The following is a 14,838-nucleotide window of genomic DNA, read 5'->3' as shown; positions in this document are numbered from 1 at the left end:
CTAAATAGGTCGGGCTGGTAGTAGCCCGCCCGTAGGAGATTCCTAATAGGAACTGGTACGGGCGAGACATAGCTTTGTTGATAGTTTCTAGTTGATTTTTTTTTGCTACTACTTTTTTTTTAGAATTATTGGCCTTGGGTGAGGGGCATTGGGGTAATATTGGCCAGAACGACGAAGACTTGCCAGCCTGCGTCTTTCACAAGGCCGACATTTCTTATTCGGCACCATGAGCACTGAATTAAGTACATTCTGCAAACTCGCGCACTGTGCATATTTCATGGGCTGGCCCAGTAACAAGGTTACTCGTAGCGCTGGCGTTATAATGTCGTCATGCGCGTTATTACCATCTTTGTTTATTTTACATTTGTTTATAGTCCGAAATAATATTAATATATACGCTAAATTGCAAAAGCACTTTTCATTAAATTTTTGGCAACGTTAACCCTCCATTTGAAAAATGTTAAACATGTATAAAAAAGTATATGAAACATGTATAAATATGAATATAAAAAGTAGAAACCGATAATCATATATATGGAAAAATGCGAATTATATATATTTAAATTCATATATATTTCTTTGAAATGTGTGACATTATATATATATATATATATATATATATATATATATATATATATATAATGTTGAAAAACTTTATGTAATTAAATTAAAACATTTCATACATTCAGAAAATGTACATTACGTTTAGAAATGTGTTTGTGACATTTTTTAAAACTGTTTGCACATTCTACAAAATGTTTGCATAGTTCAAAAAAATGTTTTTATAATTTTCAGAATATTTCAACATGTATTCAGAAGTAATATCTAACTGTTTTTAAAATGTTCAAAACATATTTGAAAAAAAAGTTCCAAACTTATTTTTTGCAAAAAATATTATACATCTATTTGGAAAAGGTTAAACGGATAGAAAGTAATGTTTTCAATGTTTACAAAAAAATTAGAAGGTGTATGAAAAAAAGTAGACATGTGTTGAAAAAACAAACCTAATGAAAATGCGTGAAAACCCCAATGAAAATTGACAAAAGAAACAAAAACAAAAGCAAAGAAAACAAAAAATACCAATGTATAAAGAAGAAAAATAATTGAAAATCGAAGAAAACCATTGAAAAAACAAACCATAAAGAAGAAGAAAGGAAAGCCAAAAAACCCGCTGGAAAAATAAAATGTATCAAAGGAAAAACATTAAAAACGAAAAATAAAGAAAATAAAGAAAGCAGACCGAACCAATCGAACCCATCGAGTGAACGAGGAGGAGTGCATGCAGCAAACAACAACTACTAAGGCCTCATTCGTTTCATAGGATTTGCATGTCATGGGAATAGGAAATGTATAGGAATAGGGTGCCCGGTCCAGCCAAATCCTATGGGAAGCAAAATCCAAAGGAATAAAGAAAAAAGAGCATTCGGTTTACACCACAGGAAAAGTACAGGAAACTACTAGTCTTTGGTTCATTTATTTATTATTACTAGGTGCTCAACTAGCCGTTAGCTCAAGTGCATAAATGGCATTCTTCTCTCCATTTCCTTCCTCTGTCTACTCTTTTCTTCTTCTCTTCACACAAATCAATCATCAGCCTGCTCTTTTGTTCTTCTTTCATCCAGTGTCATTTTCTGGAGAGCTTTGGAAGACACTGCAAGTTGCTACTTGCTGGAGAAACAAGGTTAGTACCTATCCATCTTGTGCAACAAAATATCATTGTTCAGCCAAGCAAAAGTCAAGATTTTTTACGCTTTTCTATCGATTTTTCAGCATCAGACGAACTTCTTAACAACTGTACACCATGTATTCAAGCTACCAACGTAGATCAGGAAGCGACGATGAGTTCATTCATTTTGTTCTCCCTACTTTAGGAGATACATCACAATCATCTTCTAGTAGGAGACCAATGCACACATCAAAGCTTACGGGGGGTTGTCGTGTTCATGAGATTTTAACAGGACATGAAAGTTTATGCAAAAGGAATTTCCGCATGGAGGTTCCTGTTTTTCAGGCACTAGTCAATAAACTGCGTGAGAAAAGCTATCTAGCTGATACAACATATCTTTCAGTAGAAGAGCAAGTTGCTATATTTTTGTATGGAGTGGCAAAAAAATGCGACCAATGAAACACTTCAAGATTGGTTTCAGCATAGCCCAGATACAATACATCGACATTTTAAAAGAGTGCTTGAAGCAATCACCAATCTCACAACTATCTACATACGTCCACCTTCTCTACACCCACATCCAGTATTGAGCAAACCAAAGTTCTACCCCTTTTTAAGGTATCAAATCTTGAAACATTCTGATTTTAACATGATTTGGTATGAACTAGATACAAATTTCTAACACGGATGTGCCTTGTTTTTGTGCAGAACTGTATTGGTGCTATAGACGGTACTCACATCCCTATGAAGCTTCCATTGGATGAACAAGAACCATACAGAAATAGGAAGCAAACAATCTCGCAGAATGTTATGGTTGCCTGCGATTTTGACTTGAAGTTTGTGCATATACATCCTGGTTGGGAGGGATCAGCTTCAGATGCAAGAGTTCTAAATGATGCACTTAACCATGGTTTTGAAGTTCCCGATGGTAAATTTTATCTCGTGGATGCTGGTTATGCAAACACACCACAGTTTCTTGCTCCATACCGTGGTACTAGGTATCATTTAAACGAACAAGGGAGAGTTCGTCAAAGGCCACAAAATCACAGGGAACTATTTAATCTTCGACATGCTCAACTTCGGAATCATGTTGAGAGAATTATCGGCATATGGAAAATGAGATTTCCTATACTGAAAGTTACTTCACATTATCCAAAAGAAAAACAGCTTGACATAACCGTTGCTTGTGCTGTTCTACATAACTTCATACGCCTACACAATGGAGATATGACTTGGCCTAGTGACGATACAATGGATATTGATCACGAGTTGATTATTGATGTGCCAAATGGAGACCATAACTATCATGAAGACATACGTGCTTTCAACTACTCAAGGGAAGCAGGAAATCAAATGCGAGATAATATAGCAAATCATATGTGGGAGCAGTATGTATCACAGAGAAGATAGACATAGTGATAAGGCTTGCAAGTTGTATCAGCATCCATGTACTGGAATATTAAAGTTCTACTTCATTATATAATTTTTATCCCATCCCTTAGCATAGGTGCAGATACATATTCGAGAATACAAAATACTAGACCATACGGCCTACCAAAAAAAATATGCTAACCATACTTAGACTTCACGGCCTACCAAAATATATATGCTAACCATACCACACGACCAAAATATATGCTAACCACCAGAAGACACTACGAGATGTTAGTTCTACTCCGGGTTGCTACGTGCAATCTCCCTTTTAATCCAAGCCAATCGTCGTTCATTAGTAGAAAATGACAAGAAAACTTTCCTGTTATTCTTTGCTTGGAAGATATCTGATGCCATGAGAATGTCACTCAATTGTAGTCCCTCCAACTCTTCAACAGTTGTAATGCACTTGTTAATGCTGTAGGGATCCTCTGTTTTTTTCTCCTCAATAGCTGCTTTCTTCTCCTCAATAGCTGCAAATCGGTCTATTTCTTCCTGCTTCAACTTCAAATATCTCTCATGAAATCCATCCGGAGGTTCAGCAGTACTTCTCTTTTGTTTTTTCTTGCTAGGCTTCTCTGTACGTGCTTGTGTGGAGCTTGGTGTGGTTTTCATTTCTTGCATAGGTGTTGATGAATGTTGTCCAGCATCCACATTTAAATTCTCAGTCTCTTCTTCAACAGAAAAATGGAAACCAAATTCACCTGCACCTTGTAAAGTAGGTGAAGGCGACCGATAAGCATTAGGCTCTTCATCAACATAGTTCACCACATTATTTTGCCCTGCTTGTGTAGTAGTCCATACGACGACGAGTCCTGCCTTCAGCATAACGACCTATATATCATGTTCAAGAAAAAATTAGCGTGCCATCAAGAAAAATATGAGTAGAGCGTGATGTAAAAATTAACAAATAAGAATATTTCACTAACCTTCATAGAGCAAAGCCAATTCATCATAGTATGGGAAAGACTTATCTCGCCATTGGAGGGCGTCCTTGCTGTTCTTGCGAGCAGCAAATGCAGCCCAAACACTCGCCGGTGCATCTACCATCATTCTATCTTTATCCCATCCAAAGCCACTTTCTGCTATCAAATCTTTTACATTCCGATAAGCTTTTTTCAAATCTTGCTCCTTTTGCTTGACTTGGTTAACATTAAACGACATGCCAAACTTGGTATTTAGTTGAGAAGTAATACTTGTCCATGCTTCCTTGCTCCATGCATTGTGTGTTCGATAACCAGGTACATCATGATCTTTCAAGAGCTGAATAAGAGACACCTTCATTTCGCGACTCCATTTAGCTCTTGAACAGGGCTTTATGGTACCTAAAGCATATAAAAATTTGCTCAATTTCAGTTATACTAGCCCCAGAAAAAAAATAGCAATACCTAGTTATTATGTGCTTAGTTTTCAGTACCAAACTATCACTCCAAGTAATTCAAAATTGATGAAATACCTATATGTTGAGAAGGCAGTGAAGTCAATCGATTAGCTTCAACATCACTGAATCCTTGTGATTGTGAACGAGGGCCTACTTGGTCATAGTTCCGACCTACTTGCTCATAGTTCTGATAATTAGCCATCTGCAGTAGGACAGAAATAGATCGACAGAGAAGAAATTTGTTAGAATATAAACATGTAAGTGCTTGTTGCTACTAGCTTATTTTTACGTGCTAGTCTCCAAAAAATCAATCAACCTGCTTCCAAGCACTTGTACGTGCTTGTTGCTATGGCCGAACACTATTGAGCAATCACTATAAGAACTGATTAAAATTTCACTTACTAGGATCTACTCTGTATCTGATAGGACATGGCCAGATCGATTCTTTCACCAAATAAATTGCAAAGAGCTTTTCTAATCTGATAGGATCTGTCCAGATCGATTCATCACCAGATAAATTGCAAAGAGCTCTCGAACTAACAAAGACATGAGGCGGATTGATTTCTAATTACTCTCGAACCAACATACCAGTGAAGAAGAGGAGCAGCCCGGGAGCGCCCGACGGAGACGAGATGGCTGCTGCTGGTAGGGGTTGATGCCTGCTGCTGTGTGTAGAAGAGGGGATCCAGAATAGAGAGAGGAGGGGAGATTCAGAGGAGATGGATGCAGATGGCCGGTCGCCTCTGCCGCTCGTCTTCTACAGTCCTTCTCCAGTTCTTCCCCCTTCTATTTTCCACCTCAGACTCAGAAGATTAATGAAGCGGAAGCGGAATCGCTATCTTTTTTGCCGCGGAAAGGAGAGGGCGCCGCGCCTCTTCGCGCGCTCTTTTCGCGCCAGGATTTTTTCCGAGAGGTCTGACTGGATGCAACGAATCCTCTGGAATAGGGTAGTTAGTAATAAAATCCTCAGGAGTTTGTAATCTCAATTCCTGTAAACCGAATGACCAGTACAGGAAAAAAATCCTAAGATCTAAAATCCTGTAAAAATTAGGGTAGTTAGTAATAAAATCCTCAGGATTTTGTAATCTCAATTCCTGTAAACCGAATGACCAGTACAGGAAAAAATCCTGAGATCTAAAATCCTGTAAAAAGGTCATTCGGTTTACAGGAATTGAGATTACAAAATCCTGAGGATTTTATTACTAACTACCCTATTCCAGAGGATTCGTTGCATCCAGTCAGACCTCTCGGAAAAAATCCTGGCGCGAAAAGAGCGCGCGAAGCGGCGCGGCGCCCTCTCCTTTCCGCGGCAAAAAAGATAGCGATTCCGCTTCCGCTTCATTAATCTTCTGAGTCCGAGGTGGAAAATAGAAGGGGGAAGAACTGGAGAAGGACTGTAGAAGACGAGCAGCAGAGGCGACCGGCCATCCGCATCCATCTCCTCTGAATCTCCCCTCCTCTCTCTATTCTGGATCCCCTCTTCTACACACAGCAGCAGGCATCAACCCCTACCAGCAGCAGCCATCTCGTCTCCGTCGGGCGCTCCCGGGCTGCTCCTCTTCTTCACTGGTATGTTGGTTCGAGAGTAATTAGAAATCAATCCGCCTCATGTCTTTGTTAGTTCGAGAGCTCTTTGCAATTTATCTGGTGATGAATCGATCTGGACAGATCCTATCAGATTAGAAAAGCTCTTTGCAATTTATTTGGTGAAAGAATCGATCTGGCCATGTCCTATCAGATACAGAGTAGATCCTAGTAAGTGAAATTTTAATCAGTTCTTGTGGTGATTGCTCAATAGCGTTCGGCCATAGCAACAAGCACGGACAAGTGCTTGGAAGCAGGTTGATTGATTTTTTGGAGACTAGCACGTAAAAATAAGCTAGTAGCAACAAGCACTTACATGTTTATATTCTAACAAATTTCTTCTCTGTCGATCTATTTCTGTCCTACTGCAGATGGCTAATTATCAGAACTATGAGCAAGTAGGTCGGAACTATGACCAAGTAGGCCCTCGTTCACAATCACAAGGATTCAGTGATGTTGAAGCTAATCGATTGACTTCACTGCCTTCTCAACATATAGGTATTTCATCAATTTTGAATTACTTGGAGAGATAGTTTGGTACTGAAAACTAAGCACATAATAACTAGGTATTGCTATTTTTTTCTGGGGCTAGTATAACTGAAATTGAGCAAATTTTTATCTGCTTTAGGTACCATAAAGCCCTGTTCAAGAGCTAAATGGAGTCGCGAAATGAAGGTGTCTCTTATTCAGCTCTTGAAAGATCATGATGTACCTGGTTATCGAACACACAATGCATGGAGCAAGGAAGCATGGACAAGTATTACTTCTCAACTAAATACCAAGTTTGGCATGTCGTTTAATGTTAACCAAGTCAAGCAAAAGGAGCAAGATTTGAAAAAAGCTTATTAGAGTGTAAAAGATTTGATAGCAGAAAGTGGCTTTGGATGGGATAAAGATAGAATGATGGTAGATGCACCGGCTAGTGTTTGGGCTGCATTTGCTGCTCGCAAGAACAGCAAGGACGCCCTCCAATGGCGAGATAAGTCTTTCCCATACTATGATGAATTGGCTTCGCTCTATGAAGGTTAGTGAAATATTCTTATTTGTTAATTTTTACATCACGCTCTACTCATATTTTTCTTGATGGCACGCTAATTTTTTTCTTGAACATGATATATAGGTCGTTATGCTGAAGGCAGGACTCGTCGTCGTATGGACTACTACACAAGCAGGGCAAAATAATGTGGTGAACTATGTTGATGAAGAGCCTAATGCTTATCGGTCGCCTTCACCTACTTTACAAGGTGCAGGTGAATTTGGTTTCCATTTTTCTGTTGAAGAAGAGACTGAGAATTTAAATGTGGATGCTGGACAACATTCATCAACACCTATGCAAGAAATGAAAACCACACCAAGCTCCACACAAGCACGTACAGAGAAGCCTAGCAAGAAAAAACAAAAGAGAAGTACTGCTGAACCTCCGGATGGATTTCACGAGATATATTTGAAGTTGAAGCAGGAAGAAATAGACCGATTTGCAGCTATTGAGGAGAAGAAAGCAGCTATTGAGGAGAAAAAAACAGAGGATCCCTACAGCATTAACAAGTGCATTACAACTGTTGAAGAGTTGGAGGGACTACAATTGAGTGACATTCTCATGGCATCAGATATCTTCCAAGCAAAGAATAACAGGAAAGTTTTCTTGTCATTTTCTACTAATGAACGATGATTGACTTGGATTAAAAGGGAGATTGCACGTAGCAACCCGGAGTAGAACTAACATCTCGTAGTGTCTTCTGGTGGTTAGCATATATTTTGGTCGTGTGGTATGGTTAGCATATATATTTTGGTAGGCCGTGAAGTCTAAGTATGGTTAGCATATATATTTTGGTAGGCCGTATGGTCTAGTATTTTGTATTCTCGAATATGTATCTGCACCTATGCTAAGGGATGGGATAAAAATTATATAATGAAGTAGAACTTTAATATTCCAGTACATGGATGCTGATACAACTTGCAAGCCTTATCACTATGTCTATCTTCTCTGTGATACATACTGCTCCCACATATGATTTGCTATATTATCTCGCATTTGATTTCCTGCTTCCCTTGAGTAGTTGAAAGCACGTATGTCTTCATGATAGTTATGGTCTCCATTTGGCACATCAATAATCAACTCGTGATCAATATCCATTGTATCGTCACTAGGCCAAGTCATATCTCCATTGTGTAGGCGTATGAAGTTATGTAGAACAGCACAAGCAACGGTTATGTCGACCTGTTTTTCTTTTGGATAATGTGAAGTAACTTTCAGTATAGGAAATCTCATTTTCCATATGCCGATAATTCTCTCAACATGATTCCGAAGTTGAGCATGTCGAAGATTAAATAGTTCCCTGTGATTTTGTGGCCTTTGACGAACTCTTCCTTGTTCGTTTAAATGATACCTAGTACCACGGTATGGAGCAAGAAACTGTGGTGTGTTTGCATAACCAGCATCCACGAGATAAAATTTACCATCGGGAACTTCAAAACCATGGTTAAGTGCATCATTTAGAACTCTTGCATCTGAAGCTGATCCCTCCCAACCAGGATGTATATGCACGAACTTCAAGTCAAAATGCAGGTAACCATAACATTTTGCGAGATTGTTTGCTTCCTATTTCTGTATGGTTCTTGCTCATCCAATGGAAGCTTCATAGGGATGTGAGTACCGTCTATAGCACCAATACAGTTCTGCACAAAAACAAGGCACATCCGTGTTAGAAATTTGTATCTAGTTCATACCAAATCATGTTAAAATCAGAATGTTTCAAGATTTTGATACCTTAAAAAAGGGGTAGAACTTTGGTTTGCTCAATACTGGATGTGGGTGTAGAGAAGGTGGACGTATGTAGATAGTTGTGAGATTGGTGATTGCTTCAAGCACTCTTTTAAAATGTCGATGTATTGTATCTGGGCTATGCTGAAACCAATCTTGAAGTGTTTCATTAGTCGCATTTTTTGCCACTCCATACAAAAATATAGCAACTTGCTCTTCTACTGAAAGATATGTTGTATTAGCTAGATAGCTTTTCTCACGCAGTTTATTGACTAGTGCCTGAAAAACAGGAACCTCCATGCGGAAATTCCTTTTGCATAAACTTTCATGTCCTGTTAAAATCTCATGAACACGACAACCCCCCATAAGCTTTGATGTGTGCATTGGTCTCCTACTAGAAGATGATTGTGATGTATCTCCTAAAGTAGGGAGAACAAAATGAATGAACTCATCGTCGCTTCCTGATCTACGTTGGTAGCTTGAATACATGGTGTACAGTTGTTAAGAAGTTCGTCTGATGCTGAAAAATCGATAGAAAAGCGTAAAAAATCTTGACTTTTGCTTGGCTGAACAATGACATTTTGTTGCACAAGATGGATAGGTACTAACCTTGTTTCTCCAGCAAGTAGCAACTTGCAGTGTCTTCCAAAGCTCTCCAGAAAATGACACTGGATGAAAGAAGAACAAAAGAGCAGGCTGATGATTGATTTGTGTGAAGAGAAGAAGAAAAAAGTAGACAGAGGAAGGAAATGGAGAGAAGAATGCCATTTATGCACTTGAGCTAACGGCTAGTTGATGCACTTGAGCTAACGGCTAGTTGAGCACCTAGTAATAATAAATAAATGAACCAAAGACTAGTAGTTTCCTGTACCTTTCCTGTGGTGTAAACCGAATGCTCTTTTTTCTTTATTCCTTTGGATTTTGCTTCCCATAGGATTTGGCTGGACCGGGCACCCTATTCCTATACATTTTCTATTCCCATGACATGCAAATCCTATGAAACGAATGAGGCCTAAGAATCCTACGAAACGAATGAGGCCTAAATAGGTCGGCCCGGTAGTAATCCGCCCGTAGAAGATTCCCAATAGGAACCGGTATGGGCGAGACATAACCTTGTTGATAGTTTCTAGTTGAATTTTTTTGTTACTACTTTTTTTAAAGAATTATTGGCCTTGGGTGAGGGGCATTGGGGTAATATTGACCAGAACGATCAAGACTTGCTAGGCTACGTCTAAAACAAAGCCGACATTTCCTATTTGGCACCATAAGCACTGAATTAGTACATTCTGCAAACTCGTGCACACTGTGCGTACGTGATGGGCTGGCCCATGCTGCCATCGTTGTTTGTTTTTCCGAATCGCTCTCCCGGCCGGTTTGTGAAGCTTCTAGATGTCTCCGGAAGTTTTGGGAAATTAATAGAAGCTTCCAACTGATTTTTTATGTTTTATGTCGGTTTTTCTTCTGTTTTCTTTACTATTTTCCTTTTCTTCACTTCTATTTTTAATTTTGATTTTTTTTTGTTTCTCACAATGCATGAACTTTTTTCATTTTTGTGATTGTTTCCAAAATTGATGAAATTTTCTAAGAATTGATGTTTTTTAAAATTTTGTGAACTTTTTTCAAATAAATGAACTTTTCCAAATTCATGACTTTTTATAAAATCTACCAACCTTTTTTCAAAATTGGTAATTTTTCTAAAACTTACGAAATTTTGTTCGAAACTCTTAGAATTGAGTGAAAAATTCTCAATTTCCATTTTTCGAGAAGTGAAGCGCTATATAGGGGGGCCCCACAAGGCTAGTCCCATTCAAGTGAGGGCTCCTATTGTTTGCTCGCTATGACGAATAGTCAACCAAAGGCACATGCTATCGATTGTGGGCCGGCCAATTTTGGCTTCATTTCTCAGACCCTATCGAGTATGTTGTTTTACGCTCAGTGCCCACAATACATCAGAAATGATATTTATCACTTGTACAGTGCAATAACTATTGCTTGCTTACACCAATTCTAAGCGGGCTAGCCCACTAAACACAACATCTATTTTCATCTCAATGGACAGTTAGCACGGGCATCCGATGTTTATCTAGGCTGGTTTTCTTTTGCGCTTTGCTCCATGACGGATGGTTTTCTGTTTCTCACGAAACCTCTTTGGCTGGTTTTTTCTTTCATTCCTGGAGTTTTTCCTGGTATTTTGTCTGTCTTGTTCAACTAGATTTTTGTTTCTTTTGCGGTTGGCTTTACATTTAATTTTATTTACATTCATTATTGTTCCCTTTTAACAATCATAAACATTTTGGAAATTCAGAAACATTGTTTGTCTGAAATTCATGAGAAGTTTGAAAATTGACGACCATTTTTTCAAATTAATGACTATACTTTAAATTAATTTAAATTTTAAGAATATTTAATTAATTAACCTTTTTTAAACATGAACACGTGATCATCTTTTGCTTCCTAATTTTCATTTTGAATTCACAAACTATTAGAATTGGTACTTTTTGAAATGTACAAACAAAATTTTGAATGTGTAAACATTTTCTCAAATCACAAAAAAAACTGAAATTCGTGAGAAAATTTAAAATCACAAGATACTTTTAATTTTTTTAAAACTATTTTTGAAGCCACGAAGATTTTTCCTAATAAAAAATCAGAATTAAAAAAAGACAACTCACCCATCCAGTTTTTACATCTCTGCACTTGGGCCTAATGTAGCAATCTGCGCTAGGCCCATGCCGGTGTGTACTTCGAGTGGTGCAAGTTTAACACTTACATTGAATAGTACTCCCTCCGTCCCAAAATTCTTGTCTTAGATTTGTCTAGATACGAATGTATCAAGTCGCATTTTAGTATTAGATACATCCGTATATAGACAAATCTAAGACAAGAAATTTGGGACAGAGGGAGTATATCTAAATCACTAATTAAGGGGTATCCCTTGCAAAGGTTTTTCTCACTTTTCTCTTCTGCTGACACGTTGTGCACTGCATATGCACCACTAATTGCCACGCGAGAGTTATTCCTATTTTTCATAGATTTGTTTTTTCAAAACATTCAACATCTTGAACTGTTCGTCCAATCACAAATCATTTTCACGTTTGTATTTCTTGCGTCGAGGTCTTTGAAACTAGACCAACGTTAATAGGTTTCGATGAATTTTTCATGGGAAATCGGAAGTAGAAAAATATATCAAAAAAGGGAAACACGCATAAAAAACTAACAACTAACAAAAGAAAACCAAAACTGAAAAAATGTCGAAAACTAAAAGAGAAAATAAAATGGACAACATGATTGTACTTTTTTAAAAAAAAAATAGATGCATAGCTATGGCACATTTGTGTTTCTGGCGGAAGCATAGGCTGTGCTACCTTTTTGGAAAGTACGGTGTTTGCTTTTCCATTTTTCTTTGGAAGCACAAATTTTATTTTTCCGGAGCTGCACAACTATGCTTCTCGTGGAAGCACAAATTGTGCTTTAAATTTTCTTTTGTGACGGTTGTGCATATATGATTATTGCAGAAGCACATGGGAAAAGCAGTACTTTCCAATAAAAAAGGGACATTGTTTCCGTCAAAACCTAGGAAAAGTCAAGAAAAACTTTGAGGTGTGCCAATGCGCAACACCTGGCGCTCCTAGGGGCCAAAATGTAAACTTTGTGAGAGCCTCGAAAGGGTATTCGTTAACTAGTTGTTCGCGACTATGCCTAACTCATAGCGACGCAGTACGAGCGCTCACCTAAACCGCATGCGCCAATGAACCGCCCAGCGTGTGGAGCCTTATGTGCTCGTTTGAGTACAAGCACTCACCTAAAACTTAAAAATATTGATCATGCATTATAAAAATGTTAAACGCATACGAAAGGTATTTATAAGCATAAAAATGTACAATGTCTATGAAAAAAGTAGATATCAAAACATAAATATGGAAAAAAATGTTATTCATGTATTTAAAAATGTTAATCATGTAATTAGAAAATATTAAAGATGTATAATAAATGTCTGTGATGTCTACAAAAAACATGCAATGCGTATAAAAAAGTAGATATCAAATCATAAAATGAAAATAAAATGTTAGTCATGTATTAAAGAATAATAAACATGTATAAAAGTTGTTTCTAATGTATATGAAAAATTTGCAAACATGTATGAAAAAAGTTTACACCCAAACATAAATAATTAAAAAAAGTTACACATGTATAGAACGATGTTCCTGATTTTTACAAAAACAATGTAGAACGTGTACCTAAAAAAGTTGATATAAAATATATAATCATGCATTTCAAAAAGTTAATTATATATATAGAATTATCTCAATGGATAAAAAATTTACATTTTTGATGAAAATTTTGACATCAAAACATATGTTTGAAAAAAAAATGTTAACCATTTGTTTGGATTTTTTACAATATATATGAAAATTGTTTAGATATATTACAAAAATGTATAATGTGTATCAAAAAGGAAATAGGCATCCATGCACATATATGGAAAATAATCAAGTATTTGAAAACTGTTAAACATGTATTTAAAAATATAACTGATGTACATACAAATGTAAACTAGCATGCTAAAATCCCTGAAGAATTCTTAAATGAAACAAAAAACAAGAAAACTAAAAAGAATAAAAAAATGAAAGAAAAATCAATGCAGATAAGAAAATGAAGCAAAACAAAACATAAAAATCAGAGAGAATCGAGAGAAAAACAAAGTACAAGAAAGAAAGAAAAATCCAAAGAAAACCAGTGAAGAAATAGATAAACAGGAAAAACAAAAATAAAGAACAAAAAAGGAAAACAGAAACAGCTGCAATCAGGCTGACTGAGCGAACACAGGATCGAGAAATACACTACTCGGCCCCCATACTCGTGAGCGTTGTGGTGTGCTTCAGGCGCGAGGGAAGCTACCATCTCCGGGAGCTCCTGTTCGGCGTCTTAGGGCATGTACAATGGTGTTATCTTAAAAATGTCACGTACGATAAATGATGAGGTGAAGAAGAAAGAACTTGTAAGAAAAGGCTTGTCTTCTATTTTTAAGAGAAGACAAGAAATGATCCCTTAGCATAATATGTCTCATCATGTTTTTAGGAATAGCTAGTTATTGAAAATAAAGTTAAGACATAATCCATTATAGACGCTTTTTTTCGTCATCTCTAAAAAACATGTAAAACTTCAGAGAAACTATCTTAGCAACCATTGTACATACCCTTAAGCGCCCGAACAGATAGTTGGCTCCCGCAGCAGCTCCTTGCTGGGCCGGCCCGCAATGTGAAAGCGTAGGGAACATACAAATGTAAACTAGCATGCTAAAATCCCTGAAGAATTCTTAAATGAAACAAAAAACAAGAAAACTAAAAAGAATAAAAAAAATGAAAGAAAAATCAATGCAGATAAGAAAATGAAGCAAAACAAAACATAAAAATCAGAGAGAATCGAGAGAAAAACAAAGTACAAGAAAGAAAGAAAAATCCAAAGAAAACCAGTGAAGAAATAGATAAACAGGAAAAACAAAAATAAAGAACAAAAAAGGAAAACAGAAACAGCTGCAATCAGGCTGACTGAGCGAACACAGGATCGAGAAATACACTACTCGGCCCCCATACTCGTGAGCGTTGTGGTGTGCTTCAGGCGCGAGGGAAGCTACCATCTCCGGGAGCTCCTGTTCGGCGTCTTAGGGCATGTACAATGGTGTTATCTTAAAAATGTCATGTACGATAAATGATGAGGTGAAGAAGAAAGAACTTGTAAGAAAAGGCTTGTCTTCTATTTTTAAGAGAAGACAAGAAATGATCCCTTAGCATAATATGTCTCATCATGTTTTTAGGAATAGCTAGTTATTGAAAATAAAGTTAAGACATAATCCATTATAGACGCTTTTTTTCGTCATCTCTAAAAAACATGTAAAACTTCAGAGAAACTATCTTAGCAACCATTGTACATACCCTTAAGCACCCGAACAGATAGTTGGCTCCCGCAGCAGCTCCTTGCTGGGCCGGCCCGCAATGTGAAAGCGTAGGGAACAAA

The 14,838-nt window shown here is 37.3% G+C and overlaps 2 protein-coding genes and 1 long non-coding RNA gene across 4 annotated transcripts; 1 reads left to right on the top strand and 2 right to left on the bottom strand.

The window, feature by feature from the left end:
- Window positions 1–3,042: 3,042 nt before the first annotated feature.
- Window positions 3,043–5,305, bottom strand: LOC123189509 (uncharacterized protein At2g29880). The gene is made up of 4 exons (XM_044601940.1): window positions 5,067–5,305; window positions 4,554–4,680; window positions 4,027–4,422; window positions 3,043–3,931 (listed from the first exon to the last, which is right to left on the bottom strand). Exons 2-4 carry the CDS (start codon window positions 4,678–4,680, stop codon window positions 3,870–3,872), a joined length of 585 nt encoding a protein of 194 aa, XP_044457875.1. The 5' UTR covers window positions 5,067–5,305; the 3' UTR covers window positions 3,043–3,869.
- Window positions 5,306–5,683: 378 nt separating this feature from the next.
- LOC123189491 (uncharacterized) lies at window positions 5,684–8,071 on the top strand. The gene is made up of 4 exons (XM_044601923.1): window positions 5,684–6,047; window positions 6,434–6,560; window positions 6,691–7,086; window positions 7,183–8,071. The coding sequence occupies exons 3-4, from the start codon at window positions 6,973–6,975 to the stop codon at window positions 7,729–7,731; spliced, it is 663 nt and encodes a 220-aa protein (XP_044457858.1). The 5' UTR covers window positions 5,684–6,047; window positions 6,434–6,560; window positions 6,691–6,972; the 3' UTR covers window positions 7,732–8,071.
- On the bottom strand, window positions 7,956–9,578 carry LOC123189499 (uncharacterized). Of its 2 annotated transcripts, XR_006495874.1 has the most exons (3): window positions 9,433–9,578; window positions 8,830–9,343; window positions 7,956–8,738 (listed from the first exon to the last, which is right to left on the bottom strand). It is a non-coding gene; the product is annotated as an uncharacterized lncRNA (long non-coding RNA). The 2 variants fall into 2 exon arrangements; XR_006495873.1 differs by having other exon boundaries at window positions 8,830–9,532.
- Between the last annotated feature and the right edge of the window lie 5,260 nt (window positions 9,579–14,838).

This window comes from Triticum aestivum, chromosome 1A, assembly GCF_018294505.1.
Source record: "Triticum aestivum cultivar Chinese Spring chromosome 1A, IWGSC CS RefSeq v2.1, whole genome shotgun sequence".
In the NCBI taxonomy this organism is placed as follows: Eukaryota; Viridiplantae; Streptophyta; class Magnoliopsida; order Poales; family Poaceae; genus Triticum; species Triticum aestivum.
The sequence above is the reverse complement of the archived record's forward strand: the minus strand, read 5'-3'. Positions and strand labels throughout refer to the sequence as shown.

What these genes read in the sequence shown, in the direction of transcription:
- LOC123189509 (XM_044601940.1), bottom strand. Translation starts at nt 4,680, where the DNA reads ATGGCTAATTATCAGAACTATGAGCAAGTAGGTCGGAACTATGACCAA. An exon ending in ACTGCCTTCTCAACATATAG is followed by an intron (nt 4,423 to 4,553) that starts GTATTTCATCAA and finishes TATATGCTTTAG; the next exon opens with GTACCATAAAGCCCTGTTCA. An exon ending in ATTGGCTTTGCTCTATGAAG is followed by an intron (nt 3,932 to 4,026) that starts GTTAGTGAAATA and finishes CATGATATATAG; the next exon opens with GTCGTTATGCTGAAGGCAGG.
- LOC123189491 (XM_044601923.1), top strand. Translation starts at nt 6,973, where the DNA reads ATGCACCGGCTAGTGTTTGGGCTGCATTTGCTGCTCGCAAGAACAGCA. An exon ending in ATTGGCTTCGCTCTATGAAG is followed by an intron (nt 7,087 to 7,182) that starts GTTAGTGAAATA and finishes CATGATATATAG; the next exon opens with GTCGTTATGCTGAAGGCAGG.